We start from the raw sequence: 24,368 nt of genomic DNA, 5'->3' as shown, positions 1-24,368 counted from the left end.
AAATATATATGATACCACAATTAACTAATTAAAAAAACTAATTGGAATGTGAATAACATATATATTGGAATAATATGCATATGAAAATGTAAGGATTACTTTTATTTAAATGAAAAATGCAACTTTATCCAAAACTTCTTAGGAGTATTTGAAACATTTTGTTCTATTTAAGATTATTGCAAACAGAAAATAAGAAAAAATTTTCTAGAAGATTCTGAAAGTTTCCCAATTGACTAACTCATATTTACTGAGCTCTAAAAATCTACATTTCAGTTGCAGAGATTTATCTTTTAGAAACTTTTGTGAATTTGTTGTACTGGAACTTCCATTCCTGAGGCTGAAAAAGCAATACAAATAAAATAAGCAGGAAAGAAATTAGTTAAGGTATATAAATATCCTAGGTTTTTTTGGGGGGCGGTTTGAGCTGAGTATGGTTTGTAACCTTTTAGCTTTGCTCTCAGACAAGACTATAAAAACATATTGTAGTTATACAAGGCTTTTGGATATAGTTAAAAGTTAATCTAAGTTTTGAAGGTCCAAGGTAGCCATGCAGAAGACTGGTTTTTCCTGGCCCAACGGAGATAAGCATATACTATAGCTTTGGATGCTATTTTAAAGCAGAAAAAAAGTGTTGTAGGGGACAGGAAGGATATTTCCCTGTCTGTTCTAATTTGATACATGGGAGTAAATTATAAGGTGAGAGAAAAAACCTATATATATATAGAAAACAATGCTTTAAGTTTGACTTATAATTTATAACTCTACCGTGTTAAAAGTTTTGGTAGCACAGTAGAATGCTATACAATTAAAAAAGCATTGTTAAAAGAATTGAGCTTTCCCATAGTTCCCTCGTAACAGTTTTCTTCACTAACTTTAAAGTAAAGAACTTACAGTCAAGGAATTTTCACCATCCTCATGTCCCGTATGATTACGAGCTCTTCCTCTACCATCAGTGATGCCGAACAAGTCTCTTCCGAAAGGTTCAGAGAAATTTCTCATCATCTGTCGCATACTTTCTCGGTGTGCAATAAAAGAATCACTGTTGAAAATACATGTAATCGTGTAAGAGTAAGTGTTGGAATTTAAATAGTAAGTAGGCAGCTTAATACTACAAAGAATTATTTTGAACTAATATGCTTGTTAAAGAGACAAAGGAAGAATTTAGGAGAATAGATTTATCCCATAAAGACTCACTATTCACTAATACAAAACCTGTTCTATTTGTTATCTACCATATTCACTTGTGTATAATAGTTAAAATATGTATGTATATTTTATAATGGTTAAAATACATGTTTATTTATCACTTACTGTATAAAGTTGATAAACACAAAGTAACACATCTCAGGTGGCTTAAGTCCGCACTAAAGGAAACTGCAAAAAAAGGACTCTGAAAGATACTGCTACCAGGTACAGGTCACTTTGGGCAGTCAACAATATAAATTCTAGCGAGAGCTAATAAAGAATGCTGACTTGTTTATTTTTGTAACTTATTTATGGAATGTGAGCATTGAGAACTATACCTATGTTATGAACACCATGAAGATACAACATTATTTTAGTAAAGACAAAGCTGCAGATCACCTCTCTGAGGTGAACTTTTGTTTCTAAGAATTCTAAATACTAGAAATCACCACATAGTAAAAATATCTTCTGTCTCAAGATAGTGATTCTCAAATTATTTTTGAAGTTACCAATCAACTAGTGAACAGGTTAGAAATGCAAGTTCCTGGCACCCCTCGCCCCCAACCTCCTAACTGAATTCACTAGCTCTGGGTGTGGTTTGTGGACATGCATCACTAGCGATCATAACTCATGTAGTCCTTCAGGAGCCTTTGAGGAATATGCCCCTTCTGTGTCTATAGTGCCTTAATTAATTAGGATTCACAGCTTTCCTTCTAAGTTTCCACAGCTGTAAAATGAGGCTACTATCACATATCCCTGCTGTGGAGATTAAATCATGTAATCTGAAATCAGGCACAAAGTACGGTATCTGATGCATATAGTTTGTTGAATGCTAATTTCCTGTATCTTCTTAGCTCATGTATGAATGCCACTCCCTTTTATTCTATTATCAAATACTTCTAATAAAAAAGCGATGTATTTTATTTAAAAACACATAAAGCAATAATCACACTCCAGGCCCTCTTCTTCGTGCCATGTAAATATCCATGTTTTTAATCTGATGTTGTTCCATTTATCTCAAATCTCAATCAAGAATCTAAAATTTTTTGCCTTATCACAGTGGTAATGTCATTTCTGTCGGAAAGTCACTGACCCATTGGTCAATTCCTTATTACTCATCCTAGAACTTAAGGCACATCACCACTGGTGCTCACTTTACCAAGACAACCTTATTCTTCCCTGTAGCCCCCTGTTAGGACTGAAGCCCCTTATAGTTTGCTCTCCTTTTAGACTTCACCTCACTTTCATCTGCCTTAGGTCACCCGCTTCTAATTATAAATTCTAATCTTCTGATGTGATCATGAGAAAGCTCGAAAATTCCATCTTCCTTCAGTTCCAGGCAGAAAGAGCTTCTCTGAGTTCTGCAGTATTTATATACATAAACCTATCCCAAGGGAGCTCAGATTTATTCATATGTAACCTTGGAGGTTAAAAAAGAAAAAGCTTCAAGTGCAATTCATGAGCAAGCCACTTAACTGGATTTGTGTGTGTTTGTGTTTACTAAGAGGTTTTTTGTTTTAATTCAGCTTTGCTTAGGTATAATTTACATACAGTGAAATTTATCCATTTTAAATGTACAGTTTGATGAATTTTGAAAAATGTATAGTCACAACCACCACCACAATCAAGCTGTAGAAAATTTCCATCGCCCTCAAAGTGCCCTCTTGCTCCTTTGCAGATAATTACCTCCATCCAACCCTAGTTACCACTGACAGGCTTTCTGTCACTACAGTTTTGTCTTTTTCAGAATTTCACGTAATGGAATCAGACATTATGTTGTCTTCTGCGTCTAGCTGCTTTCAGTTAGCATAATGCTTCTGTGATTCATCCATGTTATCTGTAGTTCATTCCATTTATCAGCAGTTTACTTAAAGTGTTATTGCTAGGTCCATTGTATACGTATGATTTACATTACAATATTATTACAAAACTGTTTCTAGTTTTTGGCTATTATGAATAAAGCTTCTTTGTGTATACACAGTTAACATTTCTCTTGAGTAAAATACCTAGGCGTGGGATTGCTGGGTTGTATGGTAAGAGTGTGTTGAACTTTAAAAAAAGGTAAACTGACAGTTCCAGTGGGCTACATTCTTGCTAACACTTGGTATTGTCAGTCTTTTTAATTTTAGCCATTTCAGTGGTGGTATAATAATATCCCATTGGGGTTTTATTCTATATTACATGGCATTCAGATACCTTCTTTGATAGAACATCTGTTCAAATTTTCCTCCATTTAAAAAACCAGGTTGTTTGTCTTACTGTTATGGAGTTGTAGGAGGTCAGAAGCCCAGAATAGGTATCACTTGGCTAGAATCAGTGTGCTGGCAGGGCTATGTTCCTTCTGGAGGCTGCAGGGAAAAATTTGTTTCCTTGCCTTTTTTATTTTCTAGAGACTGCTTGCATTCCTCGGCTTGTGGCCCCTTTCCCCATTTTCAAAGCCTGCAGCATAACATTCTCAAATCTCTCTCTGATGTGTCCATATTTTTAAATGACTCGTGTGATTAAATTGAGCCCACCTGGATAATCCAGGTTACTCTCCTATTTTAAGGTTAGCTGATTAACACCTTTACTTCCATCTATAACCTTAATTGCCCCCTCCCATGTAAAATGACACACTCACAGCTTCTGGGGATTAGGATGTGGACATCTTTAAGGGGGCACTATTCTGTCTACCATAGACATATTCCTAAAATCACAGTATTTAAAGCAATTTCCAACTGTTTCTGCCAGTCCACATAAAATAGTCTTAGAAGACTGAAAAGCTACAAAATACAGCTTGTGATTAACCTGGCACTCATGCTGAATGGGATGTCTAGAGCTGATGATAGAGACAAGAGATTAGAGAACATAAACCTGAATTAGGACCAGCCAAAAGAGACTCTGAAAGCACCAGCTTCTGAAGAAGTATCCACTCCAATGGCAGCATTCTCTCTGCACTGACAGCCTGATTTGTAACTATTACTTCTTGTTACAATTCAAAGGGACGTTTGAAGTCCTTTATTAGACTACTAAATGATTACAAAGGGTTTTTTTAAGTAATCAATTTATGATCCATGTCAATGAAAACTTTCTGTTCTTGCTGTACCAAAGAAAGGCTGCTATTATACTTCCCCTCTCCCTCCCCTCGCCATGTTCCCGATACTCTTCCAGCTACTATTTCCTTTTCTTTAGTTCTTACAACCTTCCAACAGTCCCCTATGCTTGTGTCCTTTACTTCCTTGTAGCTCATTCCCTTTACTTCTTCTTAAATGCCTTTTTCCTTCCCTTTACCTCTGCATTAAAACTCCATGGATTCCCTTAACCTTCCAATTATTAATACCCAAAGGTTGTCCCTACCCCTTGAATTCTCAGCAGCATCTGTTAACTTCAGGGGCAGTGCACTGTTCTCAACCTTGTTTGATAAATTTTTCCTTTAAATTCTCCCTTCCTTCTCACCCTTGACAGAGCTTCCTTAGCATGAGATAGGTTACTGGTGGGTCAAAATGTTGATACCGTATCCCTGGGGCAACAGCCAGGTGGGCCTGAACCCTCGAAAGCCCTGGGGCTGCTTACTTCCAGCTTCCATCAGTCTCTCCTTGTACCCCAAGGTGCTTTGCAAATGTTTTCTACTTGTGAATGATGTTAAAATGCTGAGAAGCACTGCCCTCTAAAGACTTAATTTCTCTGGACTTTACCTGGTCTTTTTTCTCCCCTCTGTGGATTCTTTCTATTAACTTGACCATGCTTCAAAGTCCCCAGAGGCACTCAGTAAAATGCAGATTCCTGACACATACACCAGGGATTTTTGAGTCAGTATTCTGGAGCGTGGCCCAGTAATCTGCATTCCAACAAGCCTTTCAAGAACCCTAATGCAGATGTTCTAAGGACCTCAAATGAATAAACATTAATCAATCCTCTTCAACCATTTTATCACGGACCTCTAGTTCAATTTTTGCTTGTTTTGATGCAAATGGTCTCCATTTATTTAACAAACATATACTGAATACCCATGTAAAAGGCACTGTGCCAGGCAGTGGGGACAGAGCCCTGACCAGGAAGTTGTAATACTTTCTGAAGTACTCAGAGTATAAATTGCAAATAATGATAAATTATTGAGCATTTGCCTACTTCTATCCAAGTAAGTCTTTGTGTTTACTGAAGTATAGTTGACTTACAATATTATATATTAGTTTCAGGTGTTTTAATTACCATAGTTTTGAAGTATAGTTTGAAGTCAAGGAGCATGATGCCTCCAGCTTTGTTCCTTTTCCTCAGGATTGCTTTGACTATTCAGGATTTTTGTGGTTCCATGTACATTTTAGGATTTGCTTTAGTTCTATGAAAAACGTTATGAGTATTTTGATAGGGATTACATTAAATCTGTAGATTGCTTCGGCTAGTATGGACATTTTAAAACTTTTATTCGTATCATCTTCAATTTCCTTCATCAATATCTTATAGTTTTCAGAGTATAGTTCTTTCACTTCCTTGATTAAGTTTACTCCTAGGTATTTTACTCTTTTAAATGTGATTTTAAATGGGATTGCTTTCTTGCTTTCTCTGACATTTCATTGTTATAGAAAAGCAACAGATTTCTATAAGTTAATCTTGTATCCTGCAACTTCATTGAATTCATTTATTCTAATAGTTTTTTGGTGGAGACGTTAGGGTTCTCTATATATTGTCCATGTCATCTGTAAACAGTGACAGTTTTACTTCTTCCCTTCCAATCTGGGAGACTTTTTCTTTTTTTTTCTTTTTCTTTTTCTTTTCTGATTGCTGTAGCTAGCCCTTCCATTACTATGTTAACTAGAAGTGGCAAGAGAAGGCTGTTCCTGATTTTAGAGGAAAAGCTTTTAGATTTTTACCATTGAGTAATGTTAGCTGTGGGTTTGTCATATATGGCCTTTATTATGTTGAGATACGTTCTCTGTATACCAACTTTGATGACAGCTTTTATTATGAATGGATATTGAGTTTTATCAAATGTTTCTTCAGCATCTAATGAGATAATCATGTGATTTTTATCTTTCCTTTTGTTAATGTGGCATATCACACTGATGGATTTGCGGATACTGAACCATTCTTGTATTCCTGGAATAAATCCCACTTGATCGTGGTGTGTGATGCTTTTTATATAGTGTTGAATTCAGTTTGCTAATATTTTATTGCAGATTTTTGAATCTATATTGATCAGAAATATTGGCCTGTAATTCTTTTTATAGTGTCTTTGTCTAGTTCTGGTATCAGGGTGATAGTAGCCCATTAGAATGAGTTTGAGAGTGTTCCCCCCTCATTTTTTTTTTTTTGTGAAATGGTTTGATAAGGATAGGTATTAGCTCTTCTTTATACATTTGGTAGAATTCCCCTGTGAAGCCATCTGATCCTGGACTTCTATTGGCTGGGAGTTTTTGATTACTAATTCAATTTCACTATTAATGATCAGTTTCTTCACTATCTACTTCTTCCTGATTCAGTCTCGGAGGTTTGTATGTCTTTAGAAAATATCCATTTCTTCTAGATGTCCAATTTGTTGGCATATAACTGTTTGTTGTATTATGATTTGTTTGTATCTGTGATACGCTTATAGTTTCTCTTCTTTCAATCCTAAAAATTCATTTAACCTAACATTTCTAACATTGTCTTTTTCCTTAGCCAGCTTTTCTTCCTTATGTCTGTATTTCTGTTAAACACATAGTCATTATTCTCCAAGTCATCCAAATTCAAAACTTCAGGAACGAGCTGGCTGTTTGTTGGGTTTTTATCTGTCCTGTGTTAGCTCCAGGAGAGGAAAGGGTGAGGTCTGTTTCCATGGGAAGAATAAAGGAGATGGCAGGTCCTCTAGTTCAATCTCCCTCCATCAAGAAAAGTTGAGTTTGGTTTACTTCTGAATTACCATTAAATCTTTTTTTTTAAACAGTTCAGTGGCTTTTAGTATATTCACAATTGTGCAACCACTATTATTCCAGAACATTTTCATCACTTCAAAAAGAAATTCCATACCTGTTGGCAGTCTCCCGTCCTGTAGCCCTTGGCAGCCACAAACGTACTTTCTGCATTTGCATATTTTGGGCATTTCATGTACCATTGAATCTTTCATCTTATTATTTTCTTCCTGGATTCTAACATCTAGTAATTTGAATAACTTGGAGCAGTCATATGTCTAAATTATTTTACACTCAAATTGACACGATGGCTTATCTGGGCATAGAAATCTACATAATTTCCCCCTAGTATTTTGAAGACATTGCTTCATTATCTCCCTTATTTTTGCTTAAGTCTGATGACAATCTGGTTCTTATTATTTCTAAGAAATTTATAGTCTTCATAAGTTTATGATTTTTTAAAATATATTTTTATTATATTAAAATTACATTGTCATGGGTCCAAGTATAGAACTTTAAAAAAAGATCCTGTCAATCCTTAAATTTCCCTTTTCAATCAGAGTTCTAAGGATTTCAACCTTTCTTTAGTTCTAGAAATTGTTCTTAAATTATTTTTTGGGGTGTGTATTTACTATTCTTTTTCTATCTGTCCCTTCCTTGTAGAAGTTTTAACCCTCTGTGATTTTTGTGCTGCATATTGAAAGAAATTTCTTGGCTTGGTTTCCCAGGTTACTAATACAGTCTTTGGTTGTGAACATTCTGCTTAACAGTTTTGGTTTTTTTTTAACTTTTAAGGTCAAATTTTAAATTTCTGTTTATCTCTGGTTAGTTGTTTTGTTTTGTTTTTTTAATGACTGCACTATCCTCTGACATCTCTGGAGCTCTTTCACATTTAGCCATATATTTAACATTTTTGACACTCTTCTTTCCTTAATATCCTAATATTAATAACTTGCCATGTGATATCATTTCTCTTCACTAAAGAACCTAAACATTTCTTGTTCTGCGGGTATGAATATTTGCAACAGGTTCTCTTAGTTTTATCAGAAAATAATTTATTTCACCCTTTATTCTTAAAGAATAGTTTCACAGATAAATCTAAGTTGTCAGGTTTTTTTTTTCCCCCCTGCAGCACTTTAAAAGTGTTTTATACTGTCTACTAGCCTCTGTTGTGTCTGGTGACAAGCCAAAGGTAATTCAAATTATTAGTCTCCTGTATACAGTTAATGTATTGTTTTCTTTTGTTTCAAGATTTTTCTTTTTATCTTTGGCTTTCAGAAGTTTGATTATGATGGATATATGCATAGTTTTCTTCATATTTATCCTTATCCATATTTATCCTTATCCATATTTCCAGCTTCTTGACTCTCTAAAGTTTTATCTTTCACCAAACTAATTTGGTGATTTTCATTATTATTTCAACTAATTTATATGCCTCATTCTCTTTATCCTCTTCTCCAACTACACCTATGTTAGATATTTTGATATTTTCCTACAAAAAATATTTTTATTTTTTTGTTTGTTTTCAGATTGATTTTTATTAACCTTCAAGTTCAGTGACTCTTTTCCTATGTCATCTCCATTCTACTGTTAAGCCCATCCAGTGAATATTTTCCTTAAAAATATTGTATTTTTCAGTTCTAGATTTTCTATTTGGTTGTCATCATTCTCTAGTACCTTCTCCAGAAAGTTGTTTTTGTATTTTATCCTGCCATTATAGTGTTATCTCCAAGAGGGTTGGTACATTGGATCTTTCGTGGCCACACTCCTGAAGGTAATGGAGTCTCCTGAAGATATTAATTACACTTTCTATAGTCTTTGTTTCATTAGCTTTGTTTCCTTAAATGTTGGTTCTTCTGTTTGGTGAGCATAGCTTCTGTCTTTCATGATGTTACTTTTCCTCAAATACGTGCAATTTTTTTACATATTTTGAACAAGATAAAGAAATTAATTTCAGAGCACAAATGCTTAAAAGTATTTCAAGTGACTTTATAGATATGAATTAGGAGGGAGAAGCTGTGCTTAGTTTGGCTCAGTATTTGAGATTTCCTATTTTCACATCCTCCCAAAACTCATTCAGTCCAAGGCCTAACAGACTACTCCACTGAAGCTAAGATTCTGGATTTAGGTTTTGCCAATTTTGGGCAATTAATTGAGAACTGGAAGGCAGAGGTGCAGCAGAGCCTATATGGATGACTACTTCTCTTTGTTGGTAAGCACAGTCACAGAGGTACGTAGTTTCTCTGTAGCAGTATTAACAGAACCCTGAGTGTCTCATCACTAGAGCTTTATGGGTATTGGGGGACAGGGAAGTGAAATCCATTTTGCTTACATGCTAGCAGGTACACAACACCTTCGGAGCCAGGAGCAGCGGCAGCTTCCCGATTCAGTGACTCCTAACCCTGGAAGTGGCAGTTGCTCCCTCTGTGGTCTGAATCTGTGATGTGACTTTGGGAGTCATTCCTGAAAGTTCAGTCTAGAATCTTGTTTCTTCAGCCATCACAGTGATTCTCTAAGCCATTTAATGCCCTGTAATAAATTGTTTTCTGCCTGTAATTGCTAGAGTAAATTTTGTTTCCCACAACCAAATATCAATGTAGGTGGGCAGGTATACGCTTATTTTTGTCAGCCTTAATTCCCATTCTAGGACTTTTGAATAAGATTGACTATTTCAACTACTTAATCATTTTTCTTTTAAGTACTCTTCACTATTTTTTCTACTTTCTTTTCTTTCCCTTAAAAAGGCATAGGTTACTGTTCTTGGGAGTAAAAGGGGAATTTTTTTTAAAAATTCAAGTTAAAAACAATTGAAGTCTTGCTGATTGTGTTAGTCCTCTTTATAAAACAAAGACTACCTGAAAATAAAATAACATACAGAAAATATTGTTTGTCTTTTCTCCTAGATTAGAAGCTACTGGAAGAAAGGGAACGCATCTTGCTTGCTCCATCCATTGTACAAAATTATCTGGCCCACAGATGTTTCTGGATGGAACAATAACCAAAAAAGGATAGGAAAAGAGCCATGAAAGACTTTTCAGCACTTTAAAAGCATTTAAATGGAATATTATGCCATCTTTAAAATCTCCAGACAGATATTTATGTACTGATATGGAAGGATTAGCAGGATATAGAGTATACCACCTCCACTCATGTTAAAAAATCCATGCACAAATGCTTATAAATGTATAGAATATATCCCTAGGAGGCTATGCAGCAAAACGGTACAGTGGTTGCATTCTGAGAGGGTGAGTAGATAGATGGCTGAGGGCCAAAGGTGAGAAAGGAGTCTTTTTTTTTTTTGGTCTTAAAATAAGCTATTTTATTGACGTATAGCACACACAGAAAAGTGCACAGATCAATCTTAACTGTACAGCTCAATGAGTTTTCCATCTTACCCATTTTTAAGTGTATAGTTTACTGTTAATTATATCCATATTGTTGTGAGGCAGGTCTACTGTGCCTACTGTACTGTATGAGTTTTTGCCATAAACATGTATTACATATTTCAAAAACACACTTTTGAAAATGTAAAGCACTTTGATACTTTATAAAATAAGGTATTAACTGCCAGATGTTAGATGTTACTAAGTTTTATAGGTTTTTAAAAATTTTTTTGTAAAGTTTCATGGTGCACTTGTAAATATGGAAAACTGAAATGGGAAAAAAATTCTGCAATTCCAAATTCAATGTAAATATTCAGTTTGGGCTGTATAAATGTGTTTTTTTTCATAATAGTTAAAAAAAAGCTTATTTCTTGGCAATTCCCACTAACATGCTGTAAAATAAAGTATGCCATTTTATCTCTGTGAAAATCCTAAAGATTCTCAAATTTTGGTATTCATGGTAACATGCTACAAAGTTTTATGTTTTAATAAATTAGTATTTCTCAGGTGTTTCTAATTAGGCATTAGTTTTCAAAATATGCTAAGACAGAAGGTGTACTCCAAAAACTCTGTGTAGTTCTGATGTCTCATTGCCTTAAACTTGAATATAATTTCTGAAAATTGAATGCAGAAATTTGCTATGTAGAATGTTTCAAATCATTAAATTGATTCTACCATAAATGGCGTAATGGTGAGTGTTTTGAACTTATCTAAAGGATTTATTCTTTTTGTTTAAACTACTATGGTTAACTAAATTATTAAATTATTGCTTTGCATTTCAGAAGCAATATCTCAGCAGTGAAGTTTTACTAAAAATAAAGAACTAGGTGTCAATATTTCCAGGAATTATAATCTAGTCTTCTACTCAGAAAGCAGTGCCATTTCCCAGGTACCTCTGATGATACTACAAAGTATTAAAGTGAAAAAACGAAAAGGTGAGTATTCTCTAAATAAATCTAATAAGGAGTCTGTTTATGAGAGTGTTTCCAGATGGTTTTGCCCTACAGATCTTGGGCAGTATGAACTGTTTTAAAGGAAACTGTTAAGTAGAAAAAGAAATGTATTCACGACTGACACCAGGTCCTCTGCATTCCTGACCGGCACAATAATGTTCAACCACCTCTGCATTAGGACCACTGCTGGTCTGGATAATTGATCCAGATTCTAAAAATTTGTAACACATCAGTACTCTTACTTCGTGTGTTCTCCTGCCGTCACTCTTGTCCTTCACATACCATCCACCAGGGGACACTGCTTTGACTACTTTCTAGCCTCCTTTCTGTTGACAAATTTTATGCAAAGTCACAAAGAGAAAGAGCTCTTCAGCATGTGCAGGCTGAGGATGCTCTTCATGCAACAGAATACAAAAATTTCAACAGGAATCCAAAAATTAAACTATTCTTAACCAAATTAGTAACTGAGTCTCTCAGAATGAAGAAAATATTTAGTTGAATGATCAGCATTATCTACAGAAATGTACTAAATTCACTTAGGAAATATGATAAAATGAAGACACTAGAGCATTAGGTTTATTTACATATTACTCATATTTCCTCCTTTCCAACTAAAAACAGACTAACATATTAAGGATTAATCAAGTAAAGATATTATACATAAAATGCAGAAAAATATTATACATACAATGCAGAAAAATATTATAAATAAGATCATTTTCCCATGAATTTTTATAGGATTTTTAGTTTTGAATTTTTGTCTTATTGATAGGAGTGATTGGCATGGAAAACTTAACAGACTACTATTCCTAGATTTGCCACCTATTAAAAGTTTGAAATCACTATTTTAGCAGAATAATAGGCAACCAGCACAATGAAGAAGTTGTGACAATTTAAAAATTAAATGGGTCAGTAGTTTTACACTTTCCCAAATCAAGACCTGAAGATCAGAAGTTAGTTTCAATTAAGGAATCAGAATTTGGTGTATACATCTCCCTAGTTTTACTTAAAGAGACAGAGTTTCAAGTAGTTGTAAAACCCATAAATGAGTTGTCTTAAGAATTTCTAATTTTTATTTCAAAAACCAGATTATTCCAAAGTATTTCCTAGTTAGATGATACTCAGTGCCAGATGATACCAAGAAACTGAAACTACTGTTAATTTTGTTACTTGTACAAATGGCATTATGGTAATGTAAGAAGACAATATTTTTCAGAGATGTATTTAGCAATACATATAAGTGAGATGAGAGGAAGTCTGGAATTTGCTTTAAGACATTTTGAAGACAGCAGCAGCAATAGAGATGAGTAAAGCAGCTGTAAATTTTGAAATTCTGGGTGATGAGGACACAGTATTGTTATACTGCACTACTTTTGTAGTATATATTTTAAACATTTCATAATAAAAATCTTTAAGGAATAAAAAAAGGAATAGAACTATGTAGAGTTAAAGGATTTCATACCATCTGATGTTTTAGAATGGATGATTCAAGAGAGAGTCCTTTTGCTTAGATCCCCATACTCACTGGACACTTAGAGCTTAGAATACAGGTCCAAATGTGGAGGAAAAAAGTGTTCACTCTCATTAATATGCAGTTACTTAAGAAAACCAGTCAACTTTCCTTTTAGAGATGTCAATGAGAGTCAAATGCAATGAAGAAAGATACTTCAGGGAATACAAGTTTTCTTCAGTGAATAAATGAGTATTAAACAGCTATTATTTTCCTATAGAAACAGAACACTTAATGAGATTTATTTTTCTGATTGCATTATACTTGGGCTAAAAATTCAACAACTAACTGTGGCTCGTTAAAATGTTGCCCAGGTTTCTCTTTATTTAAATAGGAGTAGGTATATTTATATGTACAGCAAATGCTAAAAAAAAATCTTACTTTTTTGGATGACATGAACAAAAGACTGTCTGTTGGAAAAAGCATTAAGACAAAAGTGGGCTCCCAGTCTGGCTTTTGCACCTGTCTGAGCCATTCAGGGAGAAATCTGGCTGAACCCCAGACTGAGTTCAACTCATGTCTACCCAAAACAGCAGCTGCTTGGAGATAACACTTTAAGATTTCTCTCGTTCAAGCTTGAATTTTTAACAACGCCAAAGTCTCTTGTGGTAGCAAGAAGCTGTGTTAATATTTCAAAAATTAAGCTAATACATAGCTTGTTTTATAAAATATAAAAAGAAGAGTTATTATATTTTTCTATCTATTCATATTGTTCTCTTTCAAAAATGAATGTTTCATTCTTCTAGGAAAATAAATTAGAAAATATAACGATGCTTTACAAAGTTCATATCCTATAAACTGGTCATTTTGTGTACATAAACTACTCTAAAGTAATAATTTGAAATGTGGTTAAAGATTTATCTGAAAAATATTCTTTTCACTTCCACAGGATGTAATATTTTGCAGCTACTAAATTCATGCTTTAAAGAATATCTAAAGATTAGGAAAATGTTTACGGTATGTGTTGAGGAAAAACTGTATTTATAACCATAAAGCTTGGTTTCAATTTTGAAAACAATTTCATATCTAGAAAATAGAAACAAAATACACCAAAATAATGATAGTATCTAAAATCTTGGGTTGCATGATTTCCTTCACCAAATTTTCTATAGTTTACAGATTTCCCATGAGAATGCATTTTCAATGAATAAATGAGGAAAAATTTACTTATACTATTATGATGACCATACTATCTCTTACAAGATTGCTGACGCAAACCACAATCAAACAGAATGAAACTTGGCACCAAACACATTTTTTCCACTCCATATTATTTACCTATCAGAAGCTAGGAAATACCTTCCCCAACAAAAAGCCTTAACTCCTAGATTGATTTTGGGTCTCCTGGGAATATCAACATACAGTTTTTTTTTTTAAGAGGCTGATAATATTTCACTTAAGAATAAGTTCCTGTTTTTAAGACTCTCTCAAATACATATTATATATATATTTTTCCCAGAGTTACAATTTTACTAGCCTGTACAAGAATATAGATACTTGTGCTTCTAAGTAAAAAAGGTTAATGCTACTTTTATTTCTTTCTTTTAAACATTTTTTATTGATTTATAATCATTTTACAATGTTGTGTCAAATCCCAGTGTTCAGCACAATTTTTCAGTCATTCATGAACATATACACACTGTCACATTTTTTTCTCTGTGAGTTATCATAACATTTTGTGTATATTTCCCTGTGCTATACAGTATAATCTTGTTTATCTATTCTACAATTTTGAAATCCCAGGCTATCCCTTCCCACCCTCCACCCCCCTGGCAACCACAAGTCTGTATTCTCTGTCTATGAGTCTATTTCTGTCCTGTATTTACGCTTTTTGTTTGTTTGTTTATTTTTGTTTTTGTTTTTTAGATTCCACATATGAGCGATCTCATATGGTATTTTTCTTTCTCTTTCTGGCTTACTTCTCTTAGAATGACATTCTCCAGGAGCATCCATGTTGCTGCAAATGGCATTATGTTGTCGGTTTTTATGGCTGAGTAGTATTCCATTGTATAAATATACCACTTCTGCTTTATCCAGTCACCTGTTGATGGACATTTAGGCTGTTTCCATGTTTTGGCTATTGTAAATAGTGCTGCTATGAACATTGGGGTGCAGGTGCCATCCTGAAGTAGGGTTCCTTCTGGATACAAGCCCAAGAGTGGGATTCCTGGGTCATACAGTAAGTTTATTCCTAGTCTCTTGAGGAATCTCCACATTGTTTTCCATAGTGGCTGCACCAAACTGCATTCCCACCAGCAGTGTAGGAGGGTTCCCCTTTCTCCACAGCCTCTCCAGCATTTGTCATTTGTGGATTTTTGAATGACGGCCATTCTGACTGGTGTGAGGTGATACCTCATTGTAGTTTTGATTTGCATTTCTCTGATAATTAGTGATATTGAGCATTTTTTTCATGTGCCTTTTGATCATTTGTATGTCTTCCTTGGAGAATTGCTTGTTAGGTCTTCTGCCCATTTCTGGATTGGGTTGTTTTTTTTTTTTCTTATTGAGTCATATGAGCTGCTTATATATTCTGGAGATCAAGCCTTTGTCGGTTTCATTTGCAAAGATTTTCTCCCATTCCGTAGGTTGTCTTCTTGTTTTACTTCTGGTTTCCTTTGCTGTGCAGAAGCCTGTAAGTTTCATTAGGTCCCATTTGTTTATTCTTGCTTTTATTTCTTCTAGGAGAAAATTTTTGAAATGTATGTCAGATAATGTTTTGCCTATGTTTTCCTCTAGGAAGTTTATTGTATCTTGTCTTATGTTTAAGTCTTTGATCCTTTTGAGTTGATTTTTGTATATGGTGTAAGGGAGTGTTCTAGCTTCATTGTTTTACATGCTGCTGTCCAGTTTTCCCAACACCATTTGCTGAAGAGACTGTCTTTATTCCATTGTATATTCTTGCCTCCTTTGTCGAAGATTAGTTGACCAAAAGTTTGTGGGTTCATTTCTTGGCTCTCTATTCTGTTTCATTGGTCTATATGTCTGTTTTTGTACCAATACCATGCTGTCTTGATGACTGTAGCTCTACAGTATTGCCTGAAGTCTGGGAGAGTTATTCCTCCAGCCTCTTTCTTTCTCTTCAGTAATGCTTTGGCAATTCTAGGTCTTTGATAGTTCCATATAAATTTTATTATGATTTGTTCTAGTTCTGTGAAATATGTCCTGGGTAATTTGATAGGGATTGCATTAAATCTGTAGATTGCCTTGGGCAGTGTGACCATTTTAACAATATTGATTCTTCCAATCCAAGAGCGTGGGATATCTTTCCATTTTTTAAAGTCTTCTTTAATTTCCTTCCTCAATGGTTTATAGTTTTCTGTGTACAATTCTTTCACCTCCTTGGTTAGATTTATTCCCAGATATTTTATTACTTTGGGTGCTATTTTAAAGGGGATTGTTTCTTTACTTTCTTTTTCTGTTGATTCATGGTTAGTGTAAAGAAATGCAACTGATTTATGCTACTCTTTATTATGCAGGGTCTCAGATAATTGACATAGCAGTCCCATCCATCAAGGGAAACTCCTTCCTTCCACTACACATGATAGTAGCATAAGCAGATTGTTATGACTCTCTTGATCATAAAGTAATGTTCCTTAGTTTCAATGAGGTATGTGGGTCCATAAAGAAAATACATCAGATGATTTAAGTTTTGACACTAGAAATAATACAACATTCACAAGAGAATCTTTAGGGCATGGGCCTTGACTTCTACAAATTTCTAAGAGACCACAGGGCTAGGCATATAGTAGAAAACGAAGAAATACTTGAAGAATGAATTACATTTCCATAGGCAATTTTATTTTCCTGCCGTTTAGAAGCACAGTTTACAGTGGTGGTATGGCAAAAGGCTTTGATGTTAAAAGAGTTGTAGGAGTGACTATGGCTTCTTCCCATTCTGTAAGTACAGATGGTACCAAATGGCATTCCCTGACCCAGCAACTACGTCATAATCATGTTGTGCTCCCTGGCTCCTAACTCAAGTTTGTACCTAACAAATCAAAGATGCCCCAAATGAACAGCCTAGTTATCTAATAAGGTGATTTTATTTTATTTCCTGCCATGGCAATATTCTCACTCAAGAAAATGACTATCTCAGTCAATGCCTATCTTATATGTGGAATGCATTACATTCACTTTCATCTCAGCGAATTGGTCAAAGCAGTATCCTCCCACTACTTCCAAAGAGCAAAGTAAATAAATTTTAAAAATTAAAAACAGAATTATAGACATGTAAATGTTAGCCCCTGATGAAAGCAAGGAGATTAAAAAAAGTAACATCCTGTGAATATATGCAGGGTTTCTTTAACAACCATATTGTGGTCATCACAATATGGCGCCCATATGGAGAGTTTGGGTGGCTTAAAGGAATGTTAACAATTTATGATGAAGAATAAGGCTGATTTGCCAACCTGTTTCTGAGTCTTTATAACAGCTGATAAGTGGTAACACAGCTATTCTTTGTAGACTTGCATGATCAGGATTTCATTTCTATAGCTCAGAAGATTCAAAGTTTATGTTTCTGTACAACGTAGAAATTTCTAGGTTATACTACATATACGTAAACTTTTATATTTAATAATCAGTTTTTTAGGGTATAGGATAGATGTCCAAACCATTTTAACCTCAAATTAATTTTCCTATCCATCCATCCATATTTCTGTTCTTAAGCAAATACAAATCAGAGGAGAAAGTAGTATTCTTGAGGGAAAGCTGCATGCCAGGAAGTGCTAGCTTTTAGTCTTAGTGCTTTTAACCAAATTACAAGTATTATTTATTTTAAAAGATATATATGAAGGTATACTGTGAGGCAATTTTCACTGATAAAACTTCAGCTCTGAAACATATTATGATATACCAAAAAGTCTCAAATACATAATAAAACACCAAACTTTAAAATATCACTTTTAAAGTTTCCCTTTACTTTTCTGATAAAATATTTAACATGTACTGTTACAGGAAGATGAACATTGAAAGTGAATATATTTGAATTCAAAGCTACAGATTTTGTTTTAAAATCCTTAGTGTTTAACAATTTGACCACTGTATTTACCCAGTCTTTACTTTTTGAAAAATTCAAATTTTATGTCCAAGAAGTATAAATTTTTTGTCTGCCACTTTTGATGAATTAGCAAATTGGTAGTGTGTGCTTGTTATTGATAACCCTGATTCTGAGCTAATGAATTATTTAGAAAATGGTAGCATTTAAATTAGAAAGTGCCAACATCAACAATAGCACCCTTTGAATGTAAATACAGATCTTCCTCAACTTACGATGGGGTCATGTCCTGATAACTCCATCATAAGTTGAAAATAACTGTACATCGAAAATGCACTTAATACACCTCATCTACCAAACATCATAGCTTAGCCTAGTGTACCTTAAATGTGCCCAGAACACATTAGCCTACAGTTGGCCAAAATTCTCTAAAACAAAGCCTATTTTGCAATAAAGTACTGAACACCTTATGCAATTTCTGTACTAAAAGTGAAAAACAATGGTTGTGAGTGGATGGGTTGTTCACCCTAGTGACAGCGTGGCTGACTGAGTTGGCTTGCTGCCTCTGCCCACTTCATAGGAGAGCATTCTACCACATATCACTAGTCTGGGAAAAGACTGAAATTCAAAATTTAAAGTATGGTTTCTACTGAATATGTATTGTTTTCACACCACTGCAAAGTTGAAAAATCTTAAGTGGAACCATTGTAAATTGGGGACCAGCTGATTACTTTCAGCAATCCAGCAATCAACTAAATACCACATCAACTACAAACAGAGTAAACGACATCAGACTGTTATTAAACATTACTTATTGAATACTTTCTACATGTCAGACATTAAAATAGCCACTAGGGACCAGACCCAAAATGTTAGCAATTGGGATATTTATATAAAAGATGATAAGCATGGAACCTTTCTGTGTTCCTTAAGGTTAGTTGATGATTTAATAAGGAACCTGTCATCGTTATGAATTTCTTATGTTAAGTAATGGATACTCATTTTGTTTGGGGTTCGGGTAACAGGAGTGGGACAAATGACAGATTACTAAACTCATATTCTCTTTCTCCATTACCTCCCCTAATTACATTTATTCTCTATATTATTAATTGTGAAGCAAAAAAATTATAAGTATAAATTAGTTTTATAAAGTTAATTACAATAATTTTATCCCAGATTTTTATGACATGGCTGCCTGCATTTGAAGAAGGCCACAGAGTGATGACTGAAAGACCTACTGACATGTAACTGGTGGTCCTATCTGTCCTAAGCGCAGGGCAAGAGTGTCCTTTGATGTATGCCTACTATTTGTGGTCTGTTACTATTTCTGACCCAGACTCTTGGGTTCATTGCCTTTGCTCAGAAATAGTCACCCAAGAGTTTAAATTACACTTCTGCTTGACATTTTAAAGAAGGTACTGATTATACATTCACGGTTAAGGTCATTGCTCTTTATGACATAATCAAGGACAATACAACTCAAAAGCTTTGTCATAATCTTCTTAACTGTCACCCATTGTACTGATGTCACAATTACATAAGAACCACCTCAACAGCTCATTTACTCTATGGATATATTTAGTCCCTACTCTCAGAGGGTTTTAAAGAGGAAATCATAATATACAATTTGAAATTTGTTAAAACGACACTGATCATAAAGGTCCCAACCACTCCTAAACAAGTTAACTAAAACAGTATAATAAATTTGCCTGAGTCCGTATACCCCTTAATTATAATGAATAACCTTTAGAATAAAAAGTTAATCATTTAATTTTTCTACATTAATCATTTCATCTTTTGTTCTGTTAATTTCTTTTCAATTATTACTTTTACATTTTGTTTTAATATAGTACTAACACATTTAAGCCAATATAATATTTTCCTTCAAAAGCAAACAAAAATCTACATAGTAAACTTAATATTTTAACCTTTTAAAAAATGGTCTCCAAGTTGCATAAAGAATAGAAGTGATCAAAATAAATTAAGACAGCAAGTCGAAATTCAAACTGGCAAAACACATGGGCAAAAAAGTAACACAATTTTTCCTGTTTTAGGGATCCAACTAGATTGTGTTCTTTTACATAATCGCTAGAGGAAGAACTAAAAAAAGACAAAACCCAGAAAATGAGATCATAATGCCACTAGTTTCTGGATGCCTTCGTTTTAAGGCACCACATTATTTCACTTGGAACCGTTTACAGGGGTTGGCACTTGTTTACCTGAGGTGTTAAATGCACCCTCTCTCTGCTTCCCTGCCCTACTTTTGACAGAAAGAAGAGTCCCTTTCCAAACAAGGCTACCTTTGTAACAAAGTAAGCAAACAAAACAGTGTACCTGGCAACTTCCAACCACTTCGAGGGGAGAGACAGCACAACTCTAACTTAATATTCTTATAAACAAGTATAATGGACAATACTGTTTTTAAAACGCTTCCCTTTTCGAAGACTTGTCCTCTATTAAGTATTCCCTACCCCTCATTTGAAATTGAAACAAGCGTGGGTCCTGTGAGCATAATCCTCACCAGACGGTCCACCGAGAGGGCAGTTTCGTCACAAGCAACGCCTTTGCAGCTGTGAAGACTGGACTCCCGAACGCAGGAAGCGTGGGGGTGGGGGGTGCGCAGTACCTGAAGTCGCGTCAGGTTGAGAGCAGCCCACACCCGGGTTTGTTGGGGAGGGGGGCCTGCTCGACTGCCCCCCACCCCCACCTCACGCCCCCGAATCCTTCTCTCCTCTCCTCGCCCTGACATCCCACTAAACCCTCTTCTCCCTTCCCTCTCACGTCCCCATGTCTTCCTCTCCCTCAAGCTGCCTCCGGTAGTCACCCGAATTCCGTCTCGCCGTCTGTCGAGTTTTAACTCGCTCTTTTCCCTTAACAGCTCCGCTCAAGATCCCTGAATTCCCTCGCGGCCGCGGGGTCCCGGGCCCCGACACTCACGAGAAGAAGGGATCATCCTCAAAGCTGCTGCTCAGCATCCCGAACATCCTGGCTCCGTGTCGGGCGGCTGCGGACGCGGACAGATTGGAAAACGATGTCACTTGCCGCGGCCGCGACCCCAGCCAGCCTCCGCAGCACTGTCAACGCTTCCCTCCCGGCCGCGACGGCCGAGCCGGCTGGGAAAGGCGGTGCCTGGCGGAGAGCGGCTTTCCCATTGGGCGCTGGTCCCGTAACGTCACCAAGATGAGGCGGGGAACAATGTGCCGCTGCCGTGGCAACCGCGATCAACACAGTGGAGGCTTAAAGTTTGGCCTCGCTCCAGCCAGGCAAACCACCGTGAAGTCTCCTGCAGGACGAGATAGCCTGTTCTCTGGGCTGCAGGAACACAAAAATTAGTCTACCCTCTATGTGACCTTGGGCAAATCGCCCTGGGCTTCGAATCCCAAGTCTCTTCGGGAAGATGGAGATGGATCAAGATTTGGGCTAAATGACATCCAAAGACCCATTCCACCGGCCACATTTTGTGATCCACACCAAAGTTCTATATCCGAAACACTCTGTGGTGGCTGGTCAGAAGCTGTGAACAAATTATGTGAACAAATAACAAAAAAAAATGTGCAAAAATTTTCTGAGTGAAGTTAGTAAATAGTGTACTCAGTACTTGAGGGAAATGGGATGAGGCCTATCAGATTTCAACAAAACTTAGGACTTTTGTGAGCCTAAACTGAATGCACTGTTTCCCAAAGTGGGAAATGCTAAAGTTTTAGGTAGGCATGGTAATTTGAAAATCAGATGAGAATGTTGCTCTTTTCTGTCTTCATCCCAGTCCCTATTTAAGGAGCAAGCCTCACTATGATGCTGGTATGTCTTTAACACTTCTCCAGCGTTACTTAAAGAGTAGGACTCAAGTACAAGGCCTGCAACAAGCAACCATAGCCAACTAAAATTCCACTACTATATATTTTTGTATTAATTGCATTTATATGTGAGCCTTCTATTTATGGCAAGTGAAACTGGTTTTACATTTAAAGTGGTGCTATATATCAATAGCTAGTCTTTAAAAATTTAAGTGAAAAAATGAGTTAATCTAAGGAAACTAGTATAGTTGGGATTTGGACATGTTGGGGGCAGGTGAGAGGATATCGTGACAGTAGTTCTCACATTACTGAGCTTTGGAAAAACACTGTTCCAAGGCTTTCCAGGAGACTAGAGACAAGTGGAGGAGAGAAAGAAAAAAAAAAAAAAAAAGAAGGAACATAAAATAAAGAGACGAATGATGAGTCTAAGAAGAGAGAAAATGCACCTTGCATGTCCATCCTTAATTCAGTGGGATCCCCAGCCTCTCTAGAGGGCTGTCCTGTGGGGATAGAGGGTCATCTATGGCTGCACAGGGCCTCCTGGGATTGGGCCAGGGAGGTGGCACCCAGCCAGCACGAAGAAGCCTGCAGGGCCTGATACGGAGGCGGCAGGAGTACTCAGGGGTTATTTTGGGAGCCGGAAATTTAATCCTTTGGACCTTTTACCTCCCCACCTTTAGCCAAGTTCTCTGGCAGCCCCCCTTTCCTGAGATTGGTGGCATGAGGTAGGGCCGACTTCACAGCCCAAGTTAAGGTAGCGCAGTCCTTCCAGGGAAGAGGATATTTTCCTCTATGGCCTCAGAATGAAATTCAGAGAGCATATACATATTAGGGTTCTTCTTAGTTAGTTTCAATAAAAATGTTTTAGAAGAACTGAAATTATTTTCTCTTTAAAATAATACAGCCCAAGATGTTAAGTAGGCCACCCTTTAAAAAAATTAAATGGAATGGGGAAGTTATTGGTAAAAAAAAATGACAGTATTAAAATAGTCCTGGATTAAGGTCAATAAAGCAATTTGTGAAAAGTTTTTTCCTCTTGTTCCCATGGGGATTTTAGAATCACATTGTTAAAACATGAAAGCTTTAGTCTAGGCACAGGTTAGTCAGGGAATTTCCTAAAGCTTTTAAAAGCAGTTTGGGGCTAATGGCAAATGCTTAAGGGAAAAAAAAAAAGTTAGCAGAGGATAAAGGAGAGTTGAAACTAAAGAGACCTCCTAAGTTCAGATTGGGTGGGTAAGAGGTAGGAGATGAAAGAAGAGGTGGGTCTGGAGAGGATGAATACCAGAGCAGGGGAGAAGAGAGTTGCAGATCAGGCCCAAGGAGAGAGAGTCCTGGGCTTGGCTGTTAAAAGAATCACAATAGCTCATATTTATTGAGTGTGTGCCAGGCACTGTTGTAGGTACTTCATGTGCATTAAATAATTGAATCTTCATTGGATTTTTATAGAGTAGCAATGTTTTTTATCTCTGTGTCTGTAGGTAATGCAACCAAGACACAGAGAGGCTAAGAAAATTGCCAAGGTTCACACACCCAGTAATTGAACTGGGCGGGGTACCTGGAGTTTTCCCTGGGGAGGGCTAGCTGCATGGAATGTGGATGATGGGCCACACTTAAAGATGCAAGATGAAGGCAGGTTAATATTTTTCAAAATCATGCTGACAAACTAAATAATGGACCCAAACTAAAAAATAGAAAATTCATTGGGAATATATTCAAATCAATTCAATTCAATTCAATTTTACAGATAGTTATTGAGTGCCTACACTCTGTCAGGCACTGATCTAAACATTGAGGTGTTGGTGAACCAAAGTGATGAAAATCCCAGTCCTCCTGGGGTTTATATTCTTGTGAGAACATAACAAAAATAAATGATGAGAAAGTAGTATGTTAAAAGGTGATAGGTGTCAGGAGAAAAAAATGGTAAGGGGAATGGAGGTGTGCAATTATACATAGGGAGGTCTCTGTAGACCTCATTGAGAAGATAAATTTGAGCAGACTCACTGGAAGGAAGTGGACATCTATTAGAAGAGCATTCCAGGCCACTACAACGGTCCTGAGGCAGCATGTGCCTGGTGTGTATGATGTACTATTCATAAGTCCTGGAACTTACCTTCAGAGGAATGAGATGAGCCAAGTAAAGTGAAAATTACCTATTAGGATAATAATTCCTGTCTATACTTTTCTGTCCCAGGCATTGCATTAAGTGCTTTACATACATTTTCTCATTTAATCCTTACAACAACCCTATAGGCTAAGATGCTTATCTCGATATTACATGCGGAAAAACTGAGACCCAGGGAAATTTGATAATTGTCTAGTCAACTCAAATCCAAATTAGTCCAACTCCAAAGCTTACATTCTGGCCACTACCCTACTTAAACTCCCTGTAAAAAATTAATCACTTACTGAGTACCTCTATATACGAAGCACTTTTACGTACATATCTCTAACCACACTACAACTTAGGTTTCACTGGGAAGGTCACTGACTGAGTTGAGAGAATACAGAGAAAAACATGAGACCCAAGCTAATCCTACAACCCTATAACCCTATTAAAAACACCAAGACTTTGAAATATCAGTGTCTTCTTTTCTTTCATCCATTAATTCATCAACTATTTATTAAAAACCAACTGTATCCCAGGCACTATTCTAGGCATCAAAGCTACAAAATTCCCTGGTCT

General features: G+C 36.0%; 1 protein-coding gene across 5 annotated transcripts in view; it reads right to left on the bottom strand.

Moving 5' to 3' along the window:
• Positions 1-20,999, bottom strand: part of MLF1 (myeloid leukemia factor 1) — a 38,388-nt gene extending 17,389 nt beyond the window's left edge. For all 5 annotated transcript variants that reach the window (XR_837647.3, XM_010986348.3, XM_010986338.3 and 2 more), the window contains exons 1-2: positions 20,829-20,999; positions 892-1,039 (exon numbers count right to left, since the gene is read on the bottom strand). Coding sequence is in view for 4 of the 5 variants with exons in the window: in XM_010986348.3 (XP_010984650.1) it covers positions 892-1,039; positions 20,829-20,875 (195 nt within the window). In the remaining variant the exon portion in view is untranslated. The remainder of the gene's footprint in view (positions 1-891; positions 1,040-20,828) is intronic.
• Positions 21,000-24,368: the final 3,369 nt, after the last annotated feature.

This window comes from Camelus dromedarius, chromosome 2, assembly GCF_036321535.1.
Source record: "Camelus dromedarius isolate mCamDro1 chromosome 2, mCamDro1.pat, whole genome shotgun sequence".
Classification (NCBI taxonomy): domain Eukaryota; kingdom Metazoa; phylum Chordata; class Mammalia; order Artiodactyla; family Camelidae; genus Camelus; species Camelus dromedarius.
Note: the sequence above shows the minus strand (reverse complement) of the source record. Positions and strands in the feature narration are given on the sequence as shown.